The sequence below is a fragment of the Apiospora hydei genome (genome assembly GCF_038363865.1).
Source record: "Apiospora hydei strain CBS 114990 chromosome Unknown utg000009l_segment0_segment0, whole genome shotgun sequence".
NCBI lineage: Eukaryota > Fungi > Ascomycota > Sordariomycetes > Amphisphaeriales > Apiosporaceae > Apiospora > Apiospora hydei.
This window is the reverse complement of record NW_027117368.1, coordinates 2,666,073-2,680,812: the sequence shown is the minus strand read 5'-3', so window position 1 is coordinate 2,680,812 and position 14,740 is coordinate 2,666,073. Positions and strand designations below refer to the sequence as shown.

The following is a 14,740-nucleotide window of genomic DNA, read 5'->3' as shown; positions in this document are numbered from 1 at the left end:
GCCGAGGAATGAACGACAAAGCGCACGAGAGCTCGTGCTCATGGTAGTTGAGCGGATACTGGTGCCCCATCGTGGCCGTGGCATGAAGATTCCGGAAAGAGATTCGGAGGACGGAGACTTGGCAATGCAACCTGTTGCACAAGCGCCATTCTTCATTCCAAGGCCGCTTGAGTAGTAGACGACTCGCTCGCATGGGAAACTGTGGGGAACCAGAGCCGGACGGACGAGGGTCTAAAGACGGTAGACTAGCTGGGATGCGACACGACAGCCAATGTTGTGTTGCTTCCAAGCCTCTGGTGAACAATACACCGCGAAGCTCAGCTGGAGATCCAGTAGTAGTTCGCGAGGCCAGCCAGTGATCGGCAGGCATACCTTCCGCTTACTGACCAGAAGACCGGAAGCTGCCAAGGCTCCTGAGCCGCCGGAAAAGGAATGTGCATCGGGGAGGGTGCTTTTGGGGGCGCTGCAGCGTCTCGCATAACGTGCCTGACGCTCGCTGCGCGCAAGAGACTCTTGTGCGCCGGTATGACTCCGATGGATCACATGCATGTGCTGTTCTCTGTTGTCCTTCTACATGCCGTGATGAGCCCGAGCGAGGCCCGGTCATGCTGCCATCGGAAGAGGAGTACGGCGGCAGGACAGCAAGAAGTGCCTATTGTGCATTCTGGGGTAGCCCAGCATGAGCATGGCTGGCACCTTTGCGCCTGGTCGGCAAGGGTACCTGATTACACAGTGGCATCACGATAAGTATTGGAGAGATGAAATGGTGCTTATCGTGGTTTGGTGTTGTGACGGATCTCTCGGCGGTTCGGCAGGTCAAGCGGGAACGTTGGGCATTCTCCACATCTCTATTCAAACCTGCGATGATCTGCGGCGTTACTGAGACGAGGCAAGATGGAGGGGCGGTGTCTCTTGCAACTGCGGAAGCAGCAATGCCATGATGAAGCTTCATCGGCCGGTCATGTTGGGTTGGAATGGGAGCATCGCCGAGATCGCATCATAGACCCCGCGGCCACGGTGTATGGTGCGACGCGGAGACGAGAGGACACAGCTCAACGTCTCTCCTCCATGGCAGAAAGGCACATGGCCAAGCACCTCATTCAACGAGGGGCTTACGAGATGCTGGCAGAACGTCAGGCCCATTGGGCTACATGTAGGCACGGGGCAAAGGCACGAAAAGGGAAGCTGTAAAGAATGACCCTGGACCCTGGAGTCTGCGCGGTGGGCGGCTTCTGTAGCATGGAGCCCAATGGACCCAAAGTTGGCGGCTCGGCAGCATGCTTGGCGCCCCGTTTTGGCGCTTTCAGGGCCCGAGGGCCTTCAAAAAAACAGCGGTTAACAGCTTTAAGCTTCAATAACAGTACCACCCTGTTATCAGCGTGCCCCTCAATTGCGCTGGTGCGTGGTACTTGGTGCTTCATTCGCCAATGGGAAGAATTCGAGCCTCGATTATTTTCGGAGACGGGTGGTTACACAATTCATGTCAGGTGTAGGTACTTAGGTAAATAAGACCGCACAACACCCATCAATACCCTCTACAACATATTACCTGCTCCTTATTTGCATGACATATAATCTGACGTGATGTAATTGGTATCCGAAAAGCAAACAGGCGGGCCTAAGAATTGCCTGCATTTGGCAGGTGCCCGACTAATCAAGACATTGGCAGTGTTAGAGGTTGCTTTTTGATAGGCACAGCTACCACGACAATCCGCTTGCACCGGCACATCAGTTCTGGCTCAGTCAAGTGAGGTTATCGTGGCGCATGCCACGATGGTTGCTTTTCCAAGTATGATCGCAACCAGCATGTGATGTGGTTCCCTTGTTGCATACCTCACAATCATTCAAGAACTGCAATGGCATATCCCCGAGCATAGCAGTCATATTGGCCGGGCAGCCAGTTCACTACGTACCCGCTTCATGCACAGTCATTCGCCATTGGACGAGACTGAACCCAACTTATAGACAGGCCCGGGCCAGTCGGAACGCGGACGGAAGAACTTTTGCCTGGGGGGCTACTATCTACTCTGAGCACATGCAATCAACGTACCAGCCCTTTGGCGATATGACCAAAAAATATATATACTGAGTAGCTATTAGTCGATTGTCCGTGTGATCTCCCCCCGTTTCTCGGCCATTCAAGTTCTGGAGATATACGATGGAATATGTTCAGTGAAGAGGTAAGAACACAAAACGATACTCCCACGGCTCTTTGGGAGCCAGGCCGCTTGTGTATGGATAGTATAAGTCCATTAATAATTCATCAAACCCGAACACTGTAGCACACTTGAGGATATAAATCAGATTTTCTTCTGTTATAGAAAGGTAACGTATGCGATATAAAACCGGTATATATCATAGAGTCAAGTACTATATTTAGATCAGGGATAACTCGAAAGAATGAACAAGTAGTTATTATACGCTGTTCAGTGCTCAACTTCACGTGGAGAGACTTGATGATAGTCGTTATGCAATATATCTTTTTCGTTGGATCCCTAAATACTACCATTGGGACGGGGGTTTGGAAGAGGAAAGCATGCGGGCTCATAGCAATACCTACCCAACTACAGAGGACAGCTCCAGATATTCGCTATATACCTTCTAGGAAACAAAAGAATACTAGTTTCCATCCTCTGTCATATTCCGCCCACCCATTCGCCAAGAGGACATGCGTCGATAATTTTGATATATCCATCATGATCGTGTTTCGCCACACCAAAGTAGCACTTCTCATACAGACGCATCTCTCAAATTCGATCGGCCTTCGGCTAGGTGACACGTTGAATGCGTTCCGGAGAGGAGTGTCGAGGCTATCGCCTCACCCCTATGAACACTGCTCTAAAGCGACATTGGTTACAGGTTGTCCCAACCGCAATTACATATTTCAGATAGGTGCTCACAACCAGCATCGCCAATCATCCAATATCAATGGTCGTACAATACAGCAAAGCACCAGCTACGTTTGTTTTCTATAGAAACACATATCGTAAGATTTGCACAATGATCGACTGGTCAAGTAAACTGGGTCATGATAGTTGCCACAGGCAACCTGGATCGCAGTAATGATATCTCTCCACAGAAAAAGAAAGAAAAAAGCACAAGGATAGACTTAGAGTTAGCATAATGACGATAAAGGTCCCGAACCGAGCTGAACCGAGACAAATCCAATTCGATTTGCTAAATCTTCCAGTTTTCATGGGCGTTTGGGAATTATGCCATTCATCCATGTCGAATCTGCAGCAGGCAAGGCTACTGAATCAATATCGACCGCGGTCAAATAACAATGATAGTGTCCAGATAGACAAGGTCAACATAGCTCATAGGCACGGGTATCAGAAAACACGTTTGGGGATTTGCAGCAATATGTATCCAGTAGTTAAAGATTTGCCCAGCAGCGTTTGCAGTCTACACGAAGAGTTCAGGCCTAATACGCTAGTAATCCAGAATACGCCTAGCCCTCCTAGCTTCTGTACAAAGGGAGCAGACACTGCTTCGTCCTCCCTGGTCATGGTCTCATAATGCTACAAACTCTCTCCGCCTGTTCCAGCAGGAGGCTCGCTCAAGCCTTGGGGGCAGGAGCAACAGGGGTGGCTCCTGCAGCAGGGATCTGCCCAGCGCCCGGTTGAACCGTGATGGTAGTAGTGGTAGTGCCGGCAGGCTTGGCGGGAGCCGCAGGGTTGGCTACAGCGGGAGGGGCCGTGGTCGCCGGGGGCGCGGGTGACACAGCAGCTGGGGAGGTCGCGGAAGCTTTGGCCTGTTTACGATGTAAAGTCAGTCATCGGGTTTCATGAGATTGAACGGTGGTTGTAATTGGATAGTGCGTCACTTACAGGAGGAGCGGCCGGGGAGGAGGTGCTGCCGATGAAGTAGCGGCCTTGGAAGAGGCCGGGGGGAGCGGCAGGAGGAGCGGCCGGGGGAGGAGCAGCGCCGCCCTTGCCCTTATCCTCGGGAGGTGCAGGCTGGAAGGCGGCTTGAGCAAGAGGAATCTGGGCGACAGTTCCACCGGCAACCGTCTTGGCGTCAACGTTGGCCTTGGCTTGGTTCGACACCTTGAAGTATTGCACAACCTGGTCGGCAGTTTTACTGGATAATCTGTCAGCAATAGGACACGTAGGATGGCAGGAAAGAGTACATACGGGTTGATGACCATCATCTGACCCAACTGGCAGTGAGGCCCAGTGGCGCAGTAGATGAACATGGGCTCTGTCGTCAAGACGGGCATGTTGAAAGTACCGACTGTGGTCTGACCGTCGTTGAAAGGGATGTGCCCACTGTGAACAGCACCGGGGAGGGAGTTTTGAAGAGGCGTGCAAGGGGCAGTCTCAGAAGACTGTGTCACGGTATGGTTGCCGTTGGCGAACTGGAACTGAACGATATCGCCGACGGCGGCCGTCACCAGGTTTGGGACCATAGTGACTTGCTGTCCGCCAATAATGACGGGAATGATCTTGGCGGCGGCTTCTGTGCCGAAATCGCCCTCTTGAGAAAATGTCAGTAACGGACAGCGACATCGACAAGACTTCTGCTCAACCTACTGCGAAGTCCGGCTGCCTTCAAGGCCTCGTGGGCCGCTTCCTGGGGAGACATCACTCGGGGCTCCTGTTCCTTGCGGACGGCAAGGGGCTGGGGCAGGGCGCTGACAGCAGCGGCAAAGACCGCCAAACTCATGGAGAACTGCATGTTGAGAGGATAAAGGATTAAAAGGTAGGGGTATCTCGTAGCCAAAAGGAACGTAAGAGTAAAAAGGCCGCTCAACGGTTTTCGGACGAAAAGAATGAAAGATAGCAGGCACTGCACCGGTCGACGGCTGTCACTAGAGGTAGGGTTGAGAAGGAGTGCTGCGAGAGGAATAGAAAAGGATCCCATCCAGATTGGGACGGCGGGATGCTGCAAGGTGATATACGCCGATGGCAGTACGATCGGACGGGGGCTTTCTTCTTGGCTTTGACAGGGGTGTGACTGCAATATGCGGCCTTGCCCCTGCCGAGAGTCACAATCCCGCGGCGCGAACCCACGAGCCGCCCACTTTGCCGAAGAGCCGCATCTACGTTTTCTGCGAAGGAACTCCCATCAAAGACCCCGAGGCTGCGAGAGATCAGTCCACGTGTGGAGGACTGCGCCTAACCCTGGGCCAGATGCAGCCGGAAAACGTGTGTCCCGGTATTGCGAGGAGATGGAGGGCATGTCCCAACCGACTCCATTAGATAGACTTAAACGGTGCAAGCTTTGCTGATGAGGCGCCGCAGTGTTCTCGATCAGGAGCAAGGAGGATATAGTCCACCGGGGGCCCAAGTTTGAAGTCGTACTCATTCAAACGTTTGAGGCGCTTGGTAGGGAGCCGAAATCCTGCAAGTGGTGCCGCCAAGATTAATATTCGGTGGAGATCAGCCGGAAGATCGTAGTGATTGGATCGACAGCGGCCGAAGCATCCACCGGCGAGTGAAGAGGTGGTGTAAGGTGGTGTAATTCTCCATCCTTTTTCGTCTGGGCGTGTGCCAATGCTGATGGGGTCGGGTAAAGTGGACGGGTCCTGGTCCAGTAGGAAAACGAACTGGTTGCTGGTGAGTTGCCGCATTTGGCACCCAGGCACCCAGGGACACCACCCAGGGCGGGAGGCATGGCTGGCATGGGCCTGCATGGGGCTGGAGTTGTTTCGCATCGACTTCAGATTCTTTCTTGACGCCCAGGATCTACGCCGCGGGACAGATCATTGTTTTGGCGCCTTTCTCAGATCCGGCAATTCTTTCATACATGTAGTGAGCGAGAGGGCAGTTCGTGCAAGCCGTGACGGCCGTTGATCGCCTTGCACAGCCGCAATATGTCAGATGTCAAGAGACGAAAGACGTCAGAGCGACCAACTTGGCGGGTTGGCGGGTCACGTAGCAAGAGCCGCAATGCTATGCTGACAAAAGCCCATGTCAGCCCCAAGCCGACGCTTTGTCCATACGTGTAGTGGTTTTGGGATGCCATTGGGAATCTCGGCCATCGGACACCTCGGGCGCCTCGGCCCCCTCGTGGAGTATCGCTCGCGGGCACGGCAAGGCAAGACAAGACCCAATTGCAAGTGGAAGAGTGGAAGCCGTGTCAGGTTCTGGTACTGGGAGGCTCATGCGGTTGGATGACGGCCAATCGAGAGAGGTTTCTGTCCTACTACATGCAAACAGTCATTCCCACCATGGCCGCAAGACTTGAATGGAATCGATGTTGCGAGTCATTCGTTTAGTGGAAGGTGCTGGCGTGTTTGATAAAAGCCCGACTGCGATCTGCCATTGTTACTTCAGTCGGCAGGGCACACCAGTTTACTCGGCCGATCATCCCGTCAATCAATTGACCCATCGGCCTTTGTTTTAGCGACCTCCGACTGAACTTGCCTTGCTTCAATTATCTTATCGTTCAATGTTGCAGGGGGTTTCTCTTACACTTGCCAAAAAGCAATACCTGAATCCATTTGTTTCACACTCCTCGGGATGAAATGAGCACTGCCGGGTTTACTATCCCCCTAGAGCTGTTTGAAAATTATTCTTTTCTATCCTTTAGGTACTCCTACTTACGAATCCGAGATCATTTCTGAGGATACACGCCTGACACTGGTTTTTGGGGCTGTTGTGAGAGCTGCAAATCAAGCTACTAGGTATGTACATTACATGTAGGTACCACTAGCGCCGGTAGGTAGCAAGAACATGCTGCTACTTCGTCAACCGTCTTCGCCAGACTAAAAGAGTCGCCAACTGTATGCTTGAACGCATGGATTGGGGAGGTCATCGTACCATTCATTGATCATAAGAGATAATCCGGTGCGAATAGATCTCGGATCTTGGATCTTGGAGGGCCCAATCCTATTTGATGGCGCTTGCAGGTGTGGTAGGTCGGTCTTTTCTGGTCTCGACTCTGGGATCGGCCTACAGTTTTTACCCCCACCGACTTCTTTTTTGATCAGACGACTCTGGGCCACTGAGGCTCAAAATGGGTGGCGAACCCCACCATGGAATTTGCATGTCTGATGATCGAAGCATGATGAATCGCTCACTCTTCTAACTAGTCCAACCCATCAACGACTTTTCTGTCAACCAACGTAAGCCTCGAAACCCCCATTTCAATTCCGACAACACGCACCATGTCGAAATCCAAGAAGGCTTCCAAGAGAAAGCGTGACGAACAGGCTTCAGCAGCCGTCACAAAGCGCAAGCGCGACGACCCGCTAACTCCATTGTCGCCATCCCCCGCCAGCGACGGAGCCGGACGAACAACATCGGCAACCGACGCTGCCCCCACGAGCCTCACCACAGTGGTGTCCGAAGAGGAGCTGGAGCTTACTGTCGACACGTTACGCACGCTCGCCGAATACCCTGCCATCATCAAGTCGAAGGGATGCCGCGACCTGAGAGCCGCTGTCTACGACTTCCGCCAGTCCTGTAACACCGGCACCAACACAGCCATTGGCGATGCAAACCTCACGGCCAAGATATCCGCGGCATTGGTCGACGGCAAATACACAGACGCTCTTGTCAACCTGGCAGAGATGCGTATTCGAAACGAAGCGCCGAAGCTGGGGGCTCTGTGTCGATGGGTCCGAGACTTGGATGTCGTCAGCGGTCTGTCCCTGCGGAAGGAAAGCGACGCCGGAAGGCCGACTATCCCCCGAACCAACAGCCAATTGGAGCTTTTGAGAGTGCTTGATTCGGTTTTGCGAGTCACTGGAACTATGGACAAGCTTCCGGGGATCCTACCATCTACACCTACGGAACCAATCGCTCTCCAGCCATTCTGGGATCTCCGAGATACGTCCCGCACACCCCTAGCGATTCGAGAGAGCGTTCTCGATGGGTCCATATTTGAAGGTCGCCCAGAGGGCGTCAAGGATAAGTTCCGTGTGCTCGAGTCCACTCCTGGGCCGGAACGCAAGCCACCAAACCTACATGATGCGGTGCTATATCTGAGTGAGGACGACGCAGTCCCACTTGCAGCAGCTGGGCCGACAATAACATACCATCACCATCCCGCTGTCCCAAACTTGTCGCTGATGAAAGATGTGCTCTCCCCCGAAGAGTGCCGGTCAATTATTGCGTCAACCGAGGCGGTCGGCTTCCTCCCAGACGCACCAATCAGAGATGACGGATCAGAGACGAGCGTTCTGGCCCATAACGTATACTGGATGATCGATCAGGCCTTCCACGACAAGCTTTGGAGCCGTGTAGCGCCATTCCTACCATCGCAAGTAGATGGGCGCAAGGCACGCAGTATCAACCGGCGTTTCCGCGTTTATCGCTATGTTCCCGGTGCCGAGTACCGCTGTCACTTTGATGGTGCCTGGCCCCCATCCGGCATCAACGCTACGACGGGCAAGTACATGTGGGATGCCTCACCAGCAGATGCGAAACAGTCAAGTCTATTCACGTTCCTCGTGTATCTCAACGACGAGTTTGAAGGTGGCGAGACCACGTTCTTCACGCCCAGTCCCGTCGAAGGTGTCGTGAATGCTCATCCAGTACGCCCGACGCAAGGAGCCATTGCGCTGTTCCCCACGGCGAGAGCAAGGGTGCTTTACTCCACGAAGGAACAGGCGTACGATCCGGTGCCAAGTACATTATTCGGACAGATGTCGAGTATGACGTCGATGCCAAATAAGTCCGACCACCCAATCAACAATTATTAAAGAGCGGGTGCAATGGATCCCAAAATAAAAGAGTTCTGTCAGATACAACCCACGACTGTCATTTCCGTGGCCAATTCGAACCGTGACCCTGGGCCGTTTCGTTTCATGGTGCTGGTGCGCCTCAATTAGCGCGTTCTCTTGTTCGGGTGTTGTTGCTATTGTACGCGTAACCAGCACAAACATCGTCTGAACTTACCAACTTTCTGGCCATCAGAGTAACATTCGTTTTCGCTTGGCGTAGTGCGGAGATGCCTAGCCAGCCGAGCCGTGAGCATGGACTTGGATACGAAAATAGTTGACGTCGGCATTAGCTAATAATAGCTGCGGAACCACGACGCCTGGACACTAGCATTGTCAGCTAATTATTAATTGATCGGCGGGCACCGTCACTGCCACAGAGCCTCCTCCATATGTGCCGGCTGCGGTTGACAACTTGGGTTTAGATTTCGGGGCCGGCTTGCTGGGCGGCGCTCTTCTAGTCCAATTTTGGAAGACTTGGAACCCCTTGTCCGCGTGCCGCTGCGAATACAATACGTAAAACCCATTACTAGAGACCCGCTTCTCGGTCAGCAACGTCGACATGTGGATTCCTTTATGTCAATTGAGGGGTTCACCAATGGTGGTTGATATGTATATATATGAGTGGCATGATCAGCCAAAGATACGCCGCTGAAGAGAGAAAAGGCCAGGTCAAGTTATCTTCAATGTGATTCAAATTGCAAACCCTTAAGAAGCTAATCCAATCGCGGCAACCAATTCCATCCATCCATTATGGCAGCCAAGGGCGTGATCGAACTGCCGCACATCGGCATCCGGGCCGGCTACGAGCTTTCCAATGGGAGCTACGACTCCAGCAAGCCGACGTGCGTCCTTATCAACTCGATGTGCACGACCGTGTCGCTATACCGGGACCAGCTCAGCCATGACAAGCGCCTCACCAGCGCCGTCAACCTCCTGGCCATCGAGCCCCTCGGCCACGGCGCCACCACGTGCATCGCCGAACACTTCACCTACTGGGACACGGCCATCATGGCTTTGCAGGTCCTCGACGCCCTCGGCATCCAGAAGTGTTTCGCGCTCGGCACCAGCCAGGGCGGCTGGATCGTGGCGCGCATGGCCCTGTTGGAGCCGGGTCGAGTAAGTCTTTCCTTCCCTACTTACACACTCCCAACCATACGGAAAGGGAGGCGGGGCGCTGACTTGATTCGGTTCGAACACGCAGATCCAAGGCATCCTGATCCTGGGGTCATCCATGGACGCCGAGACGGCCCAGACGCGCGAAATAGGGTGCTGGGACCCGGCCCCTTTCGTGCGGCCGTTCATCGAGGAGCGCTGGGCGGCCGCCGCCGGTGGCGCGCCGACCCCGGATTTCGTGGTGGATGATGAGTGGATCGCCTCTATCGCGCATCTGGGGTTCGGCAAGGCGGCGACGCCCGAGAACACCGAGTTCTGGACCAAGACGCTGCGCGAGGTCTACAAGGGCGACGAGGGCCGTCGCAGGCTTAGGATGGCTACCATCGCCCTCGTTGAGCGGGACGGGCTCCTGTTCCGGCTGCCTTACGTGAGGTGTCCGGTGCACTGGTTGCATGTGAGTAGTTGACTACCTAGCCCTCTTTCTTCTTTGTCTACACTCCCGCATCCCTCCATATATCCCGGGCGCAGGGGACATGCGGTTGGGGTCTCTTGGACTTTACGGGGACTGACGCATGTGATTTCTTCTCGCAGGGGACTGATGATCCAGTCTACAGCCCTGAGATCCCCAAGAAACAGATCAAGCTGTTCACGGGGTCCAAGGAGGCGAAGCTGGACTTGCTGGAGGGCGGTGCCCACTTCCTAAACGCGACGCACCCGAAGGAGATGGTCGAGGCCATTCTGCAGATGGCGTCCAAGTATGGCCAGTATGTCAACGGAAACACTCATGATTCGTAATACCCAATTATGGCTACGGAATGCCAGGCATCTTGAGGAAATTGCAATAGATCCTCTTGAATATCTACGTTGGTGACCCCTCTGTCCTCTTGGCAGCATCGAGAACAATGCCCTTCCGTCGGATTCTCTTCACACCCGGCGGTAGCTTATGCCGTGTGTACACAGAACGGCGGGCATTCTCGTGAAGAGTTACATGTGAAAGCGAATCTGAATCTTATTAGATGACTTTCTGGACTTTCCAAGGAACTGAAGGTCGTAGGCGAAAACTTATCACCAAGATAAGGCCCTCGCGGGAAGTGCCGTGGTTCGGGGATCCCGAGCAATAGGCCGGTTCCAGGCAGCGAGTCGTGCAGTACATAATCCACGGACCTCTCTACTCCCCACTACAATGTGCCCTGGCTACGATGTTCCCTCGCGAGTCGTGCTGATCGTCGTTGGCCCAGTCTACCGACGCTTTTTGTTCCGAGTGTTTGTTTGGTGTACGCTACTCACGTTTGATCGCCCAGAACGGAGGGCTTCTCCTCCCTCCCTCTCTCTGTCAAACCTGGCATTTCGTTTCCTCCACCACCACTACCTATGCCCTAGTCTATTTGGAAGATGAAGACGCAAAGTGGAGGTGTCAGTTCCCACCCGGAAGTGCAGCACTTGATGCGCATCCCATGGTGTGCCAAGTACCTGGCCACTGCCCCCGCCAACGACGATGACTTCGTCGTCAAGGTCCACGAGAACCGAGTCGTGCTGTCAACGTGGGAGAACCAGTTTGTGGGCGGCACACTCAACACGCCCGACACCATTACAGCTTGGGTGGACTTCTACCAACTGCGGCCTAGCCCGGGGCCGCAGCAACCAGATTTTCGAATCGAGGAGTTCCTGTCCCTCATCGCGCTGGGGCCGGGCATGATCGGGTTCCCCGGCTCGGTGCACGGCGGGGCCGCGGCGCTGCTGCTCGACGAGGTCACGGGCATGCACATCGCCTCACAGCGGGGGCCCGGCGAGCCCCCCAACAAGGACTTCCGGACTGCCTACCTCAAGGCCACGTACCTGAAGGCGATCCCCGCGCCGGGCACGGTGTTGGTGTGGTCCCGTATCGTCCGCGTGGACGGGCGCAAGAACTACATCGAGGCCCAGATCGAGGACGAGCATGGCGGGGTGTTGGTCAAAGGCGAGGTTTTGTACATTGCTCTTGAGTCTAGCTCTAAATTATGAACTCTACCCCCAAACAACCCCGTATTTCTTTTCCATTCACCCACACCTCCGCTGGGACTGCCCCACCTCCACGCTTGTTTCCTTCTTTTCTTTTCTATGAACAGCTCTTCAAGTGATGCACCACAACTACCTAAAGACTCACGAACTTACAGCTTGGCGCCTTGCTTCGCCTCAGCCATCTTGTGCTCCTCCCGCCACGCCAGGTCGCTCAGGATTTCCTCGCTTCCTCCGCCGATGACCTTGAGCCTGAGGTCGCGCGAGACCTGCTCCGTCATGGTGCGGCCGCGCTCATAGCCGCGCCCGCCGAGGATCTGCAGAGCCTCGCGGACGGCGCGCTCGACGACCTGGGCGCCCTGGACCTTGGCGAGGGCGACGGGGCCCGCGATGTCTTTGGCCTGCCACCCTGCCGCAGACACTTTCACGTGGTACGCGATCTGTTCCAGCCACGCCCAGTGCGCCTCGATGTCGCGCGCGAGTGACACCAGCTTGAATCAGATCAGCTGATACGACGCCAAAGGCTTTCCGAACGTCTCGCGGTCGTGTGCGTGCCGCAGGGCTTCTCCCAGGCATACGCGTGCTTGCCGATTGCAGTCCACCGCCAGGATGAACCGCTCCTTATTGAAGTTTCGCAGCACCAGTCCCAGACCACCGCCCCCAGGCCCGAGACGGTTCTCGACGGGGACTTTCACGTCGGTCAGCTCTACCCACGAGGAGCCGCCCGCGTTATGGCCCGTGTTATAGATCTTACGGATCGAGACACCGGGCGCGTCCAGGGGTATTACAAGGAGGGACATGCCGGAAGGAGGGGACGAGCCCGACTGCTGTTCGTCGCCGTTCGCGGTCGTGGTGCTCACCGCCGTCGTCATGTGTGTCGCCCACGGCGCCCCCGTCACCCACTTCTTCAGCCCGTTGACGACGTAAGCAGCACCATCCGGAGCTCTGGCCGCCGACGTGCGGATGGCGCTCACGTCGGACCCCGCCGTCGCCTCGGTGATAGCGAGGCAGAAGCTGGTGTCCCACGCGAACAACCCGGGCAGCCAGCGCCTCTTCTGGGCCTCGGTGCCGGCGTGGAGGATGGGGGGCGCGCCCACGTTGGAGGCGCCCGCGAGCGCGATGGCGACGCCGCTGGGCAGGCGCGCCATCTCGTCCATGAGGATGAGTTCGTGAAACGCGTCGAGCTCGTCGTGGGGGATGCCCGCGACGGTCCGCAGCTCAGGGGGGCGGTAGGGCCGGGGCACGTCCAGGAACGCGAGCCCGGACCGCACGAACTGCTCTCGGACTGGGCGGGGGCTTCGCCCGCCGCTTCCCACACCAGCGCGTGCGGTAGCAGGTTTGTATCCACGTACTCGCGCACGTAGCGCTGGAACCGCCGGTGGGAAGCGTTATAGTAGGGGCTCTTGAGGCTACGGTGCCATACTGGCTCGGCCCAACTGCGGGAACTTGAAGTCAATATCAGATATGACGGAGGTATCACTTCCTTTGATGGAGGGTGGTGGAGAGAGGGGAATCCGGGAAAGAGAGGGGGTTTTGCTCTACTACGTACGGTAGGGGGTTGCCCATCTTGGACAAATGTGTTGCTGGACTTAGCCTCCCGAGGAAGCGTCCCTCTTCTTTTTACCTTTTTCAACAACCTATTAAGAGCTAAGCTCTGCTACCACTTCACTCTCACGCCGAGATACCTGATAATGCAGAAAATGTTACATCGCGCAGAGCTAGATCCCCAAAGGGAGAAAGGATATAGCATCTGGTCTGAGCAGGCTCTCCCCATGGACTCTCACGGTCGCCACCGGAACCCAGAACCGAGACATTCGGCATCGATCCCCGGGATTGAACGGGCTTCTCGTTCGAGGGAAATCACGGTTTCCTGGTCGGTCGGCCTTGCCTGCAATCGATTACTTGCAAAGAGTGTTGACCCTGTTGCCTTCGTGACGTTCTAGGTGTCTGGACTCACCGCCCCTTTGCATAACTACATGGTAAGGATCGCCGGTAGTTACATATGAAACACTGCTCGACTACTACTCCTGGCTAAACAGTTTCGATTTTCTCCAAGGCCAACGCCACTCTACAAAGGATTCGATAAGTATAGGTCTCCTTGATGGTGAAAGCACTACTTTTTGTACAATACTTCCCGTGAATTTTCAACAAGCCAGTTCACCCAGTCAGACTTTATATCCAGTGGAATAACCGTTCGAAACGGTTATTCCGTATCAAACCATGTTCTATCCATGCAGCAGTGAACAATCTGGTGAGAGCAGCACAGTGCTTTCGCCATAAAAAGGATGCTTACCTACCCAACCAGTCCGCCAAACTCGATGTCGGCCAGTGTATTGTGAATGACGGTCGTGTGGTCATTTCGGTGGTCATTGCATATTGATCTGATCCTTGCCCGTCACCCTTTCGGCTGGTTCTCGTCGCGCCCGGGTTGGTCATAATAATGATCGCCGTTACCTCCCAAGTTAAGGTTCCGATAGCATTGGCAACATTTGTCGGTATCGACGGTGAAGCTGGCTGACACTCTTCCTAAAGTCAGGTTGTCCCTGCTAGCCAGACAAGGACACCAGTCAGGCAGTAAATATATAGTTTGATTGACCGCTGATGGCTGGGCACCACCACCAACATCAGGGCACAAGCTGAAGTTGAAAGGTTTGAGGCGGCGATCTGAGGGGCCAAGTCTAGCGAGTCCGGGGCGGACCGGCTTCTTCCTATTTGAACTACGGGCGGGTTGCGATTGCTGGAACAACCCATCATCACGCGAGCAGACCATCCATTCTTCGGTTCGGAATAAGCCACGTTGTTTGAATAAGGTCACAAGGCCAGAACCTGCGAGTCAGATACGAGAAACTAAGTTTCGACGATAATCATACAACCACCACGACTCTTGTTCATGTTTCTCTATCTCTCAGCTTCCATCTCGATCCATTCCCGCCTTCTTCCTTGCGTGGGCTACTATTC

At 54.8% G+C, this 14,740-nt stretch overlaps 6 protein-coding genes across 6 annotated transcripts; 3 read left to right on the top strand and 3 right to left on the bottom strand.

Annotated features, from left to right (window-relative positions):
* Positions 1-3,559: 3,559 nt before the first annotated feature.
* Positions 3,560-4,680, bottom strand: PG997_012614 (uncharacterized protein; the record flags this gene model as incomplete). Its single annotated transcript, XM_066816928.1, has 4 exons — positions 3,560-3,754; positions 3,831-4,083; positions 4,137-4,479; positions 4,536-4,680. The coding sequence occupies 4 exons, from the start codon at positions 4,678-4,680 to the stop codon at positions 3,560-3,562; spliced, it is 936 nt and encodes a 311-aa protein (XP_066662620.1).
* A 520-nt stretch (positions 4,681-5,200) lies between these two features.
* On the bottom strand, positions 5,201-5,575 carry PG997_012613 (uncharacterized protein; the record flags this gene model as incomplete). Its single annotated transcript, XM_066816927.1, has 1 exon — positions 5,201-5,575. The coding sequence occupies one exon, from the start codon at positions 5,573-5,575 to the stop codon at positions 5,201-5,203; it is 375 nt and encodes a 124-aa protein (XP_066662619.1).
* Positions 5,576-7,114: 1,539 nt separating this feature from the next.
* Positions 7,115-8,625, top strand: PG997_012612 (uncharacterized protein; the record flags this gene model as incomplete). The annotated part of the gene is given in 2 exon segments (XM_066816926.1): positions 7,115-8,579; positions 8,597-8,625. The coding sequence occupies 2 exon segments, from the start codon at positions 7,115-7,117 to the stop codon at positions 8,623-8,625; spliced, it is 1,494 nt and encodes a 497-aa protein (XP_066662618.1).
* Positions 8,626-9,424: 799 nt separating this feature from the next.
* On the top strand, positions 9,425-10,582 carry PG997_012611 (Alpha/Beta hydrolase protein; the record flags this gene model as incomplete). The annotated part of the gene is made up of 3 exons (XM_066816925.1): positions 9,425-9,790; positions 9,876-10,241; positions 10,379-10,582. The coding sequence occupies 3 exons, from the start codon at positions 9,425-9,427 to the stop codon at positions 10,580-10,582; spliced, it is 936 nt and encodes a 311-aa protein (XP_066662617.1).
* A 597-nt stretch (positions 10,583-11,179) lies between these two features.
* PG997_012610 (uncharacterized protein) lies at positions 11,180-11,788 on the top strand (the record flags this gene model as incomplete). The annotated part of the gene is made up of 1 exon (XM_066816924.1): positions 11,180-11,788. One exon carries the CDS (start codon positions 11,180-11,182, stop codon positions 11,786-11,788), a length of 609 nt encoding a protein of 202 aa, XP_066662616.1.
* Positions 11,789-11,934: 146 nt separating this feature from the next.
* On the bottom strand, positions 11,935-13,348 carry PG997_012609 (acyl-CoA dehydrogenase- middle domain-containing protein; the record flags this gene model as incomplete). Its single annotated transcript, XM_066816923.1, has 4 exons — positions 11,935-12,273; positions 12,361-13,056; positions 13,101-13,218; positions 13,332-13,348. 4 exons carry the CDS (start codon positions 13,346-13,348, stop codon positions 11,935-11,937), a joined length of 1,170 nt encoding a protein of 389 aa, XP_066662615.1.
* Positions 13,349-14,740: the final 1,392 nt, after the last annotated feature.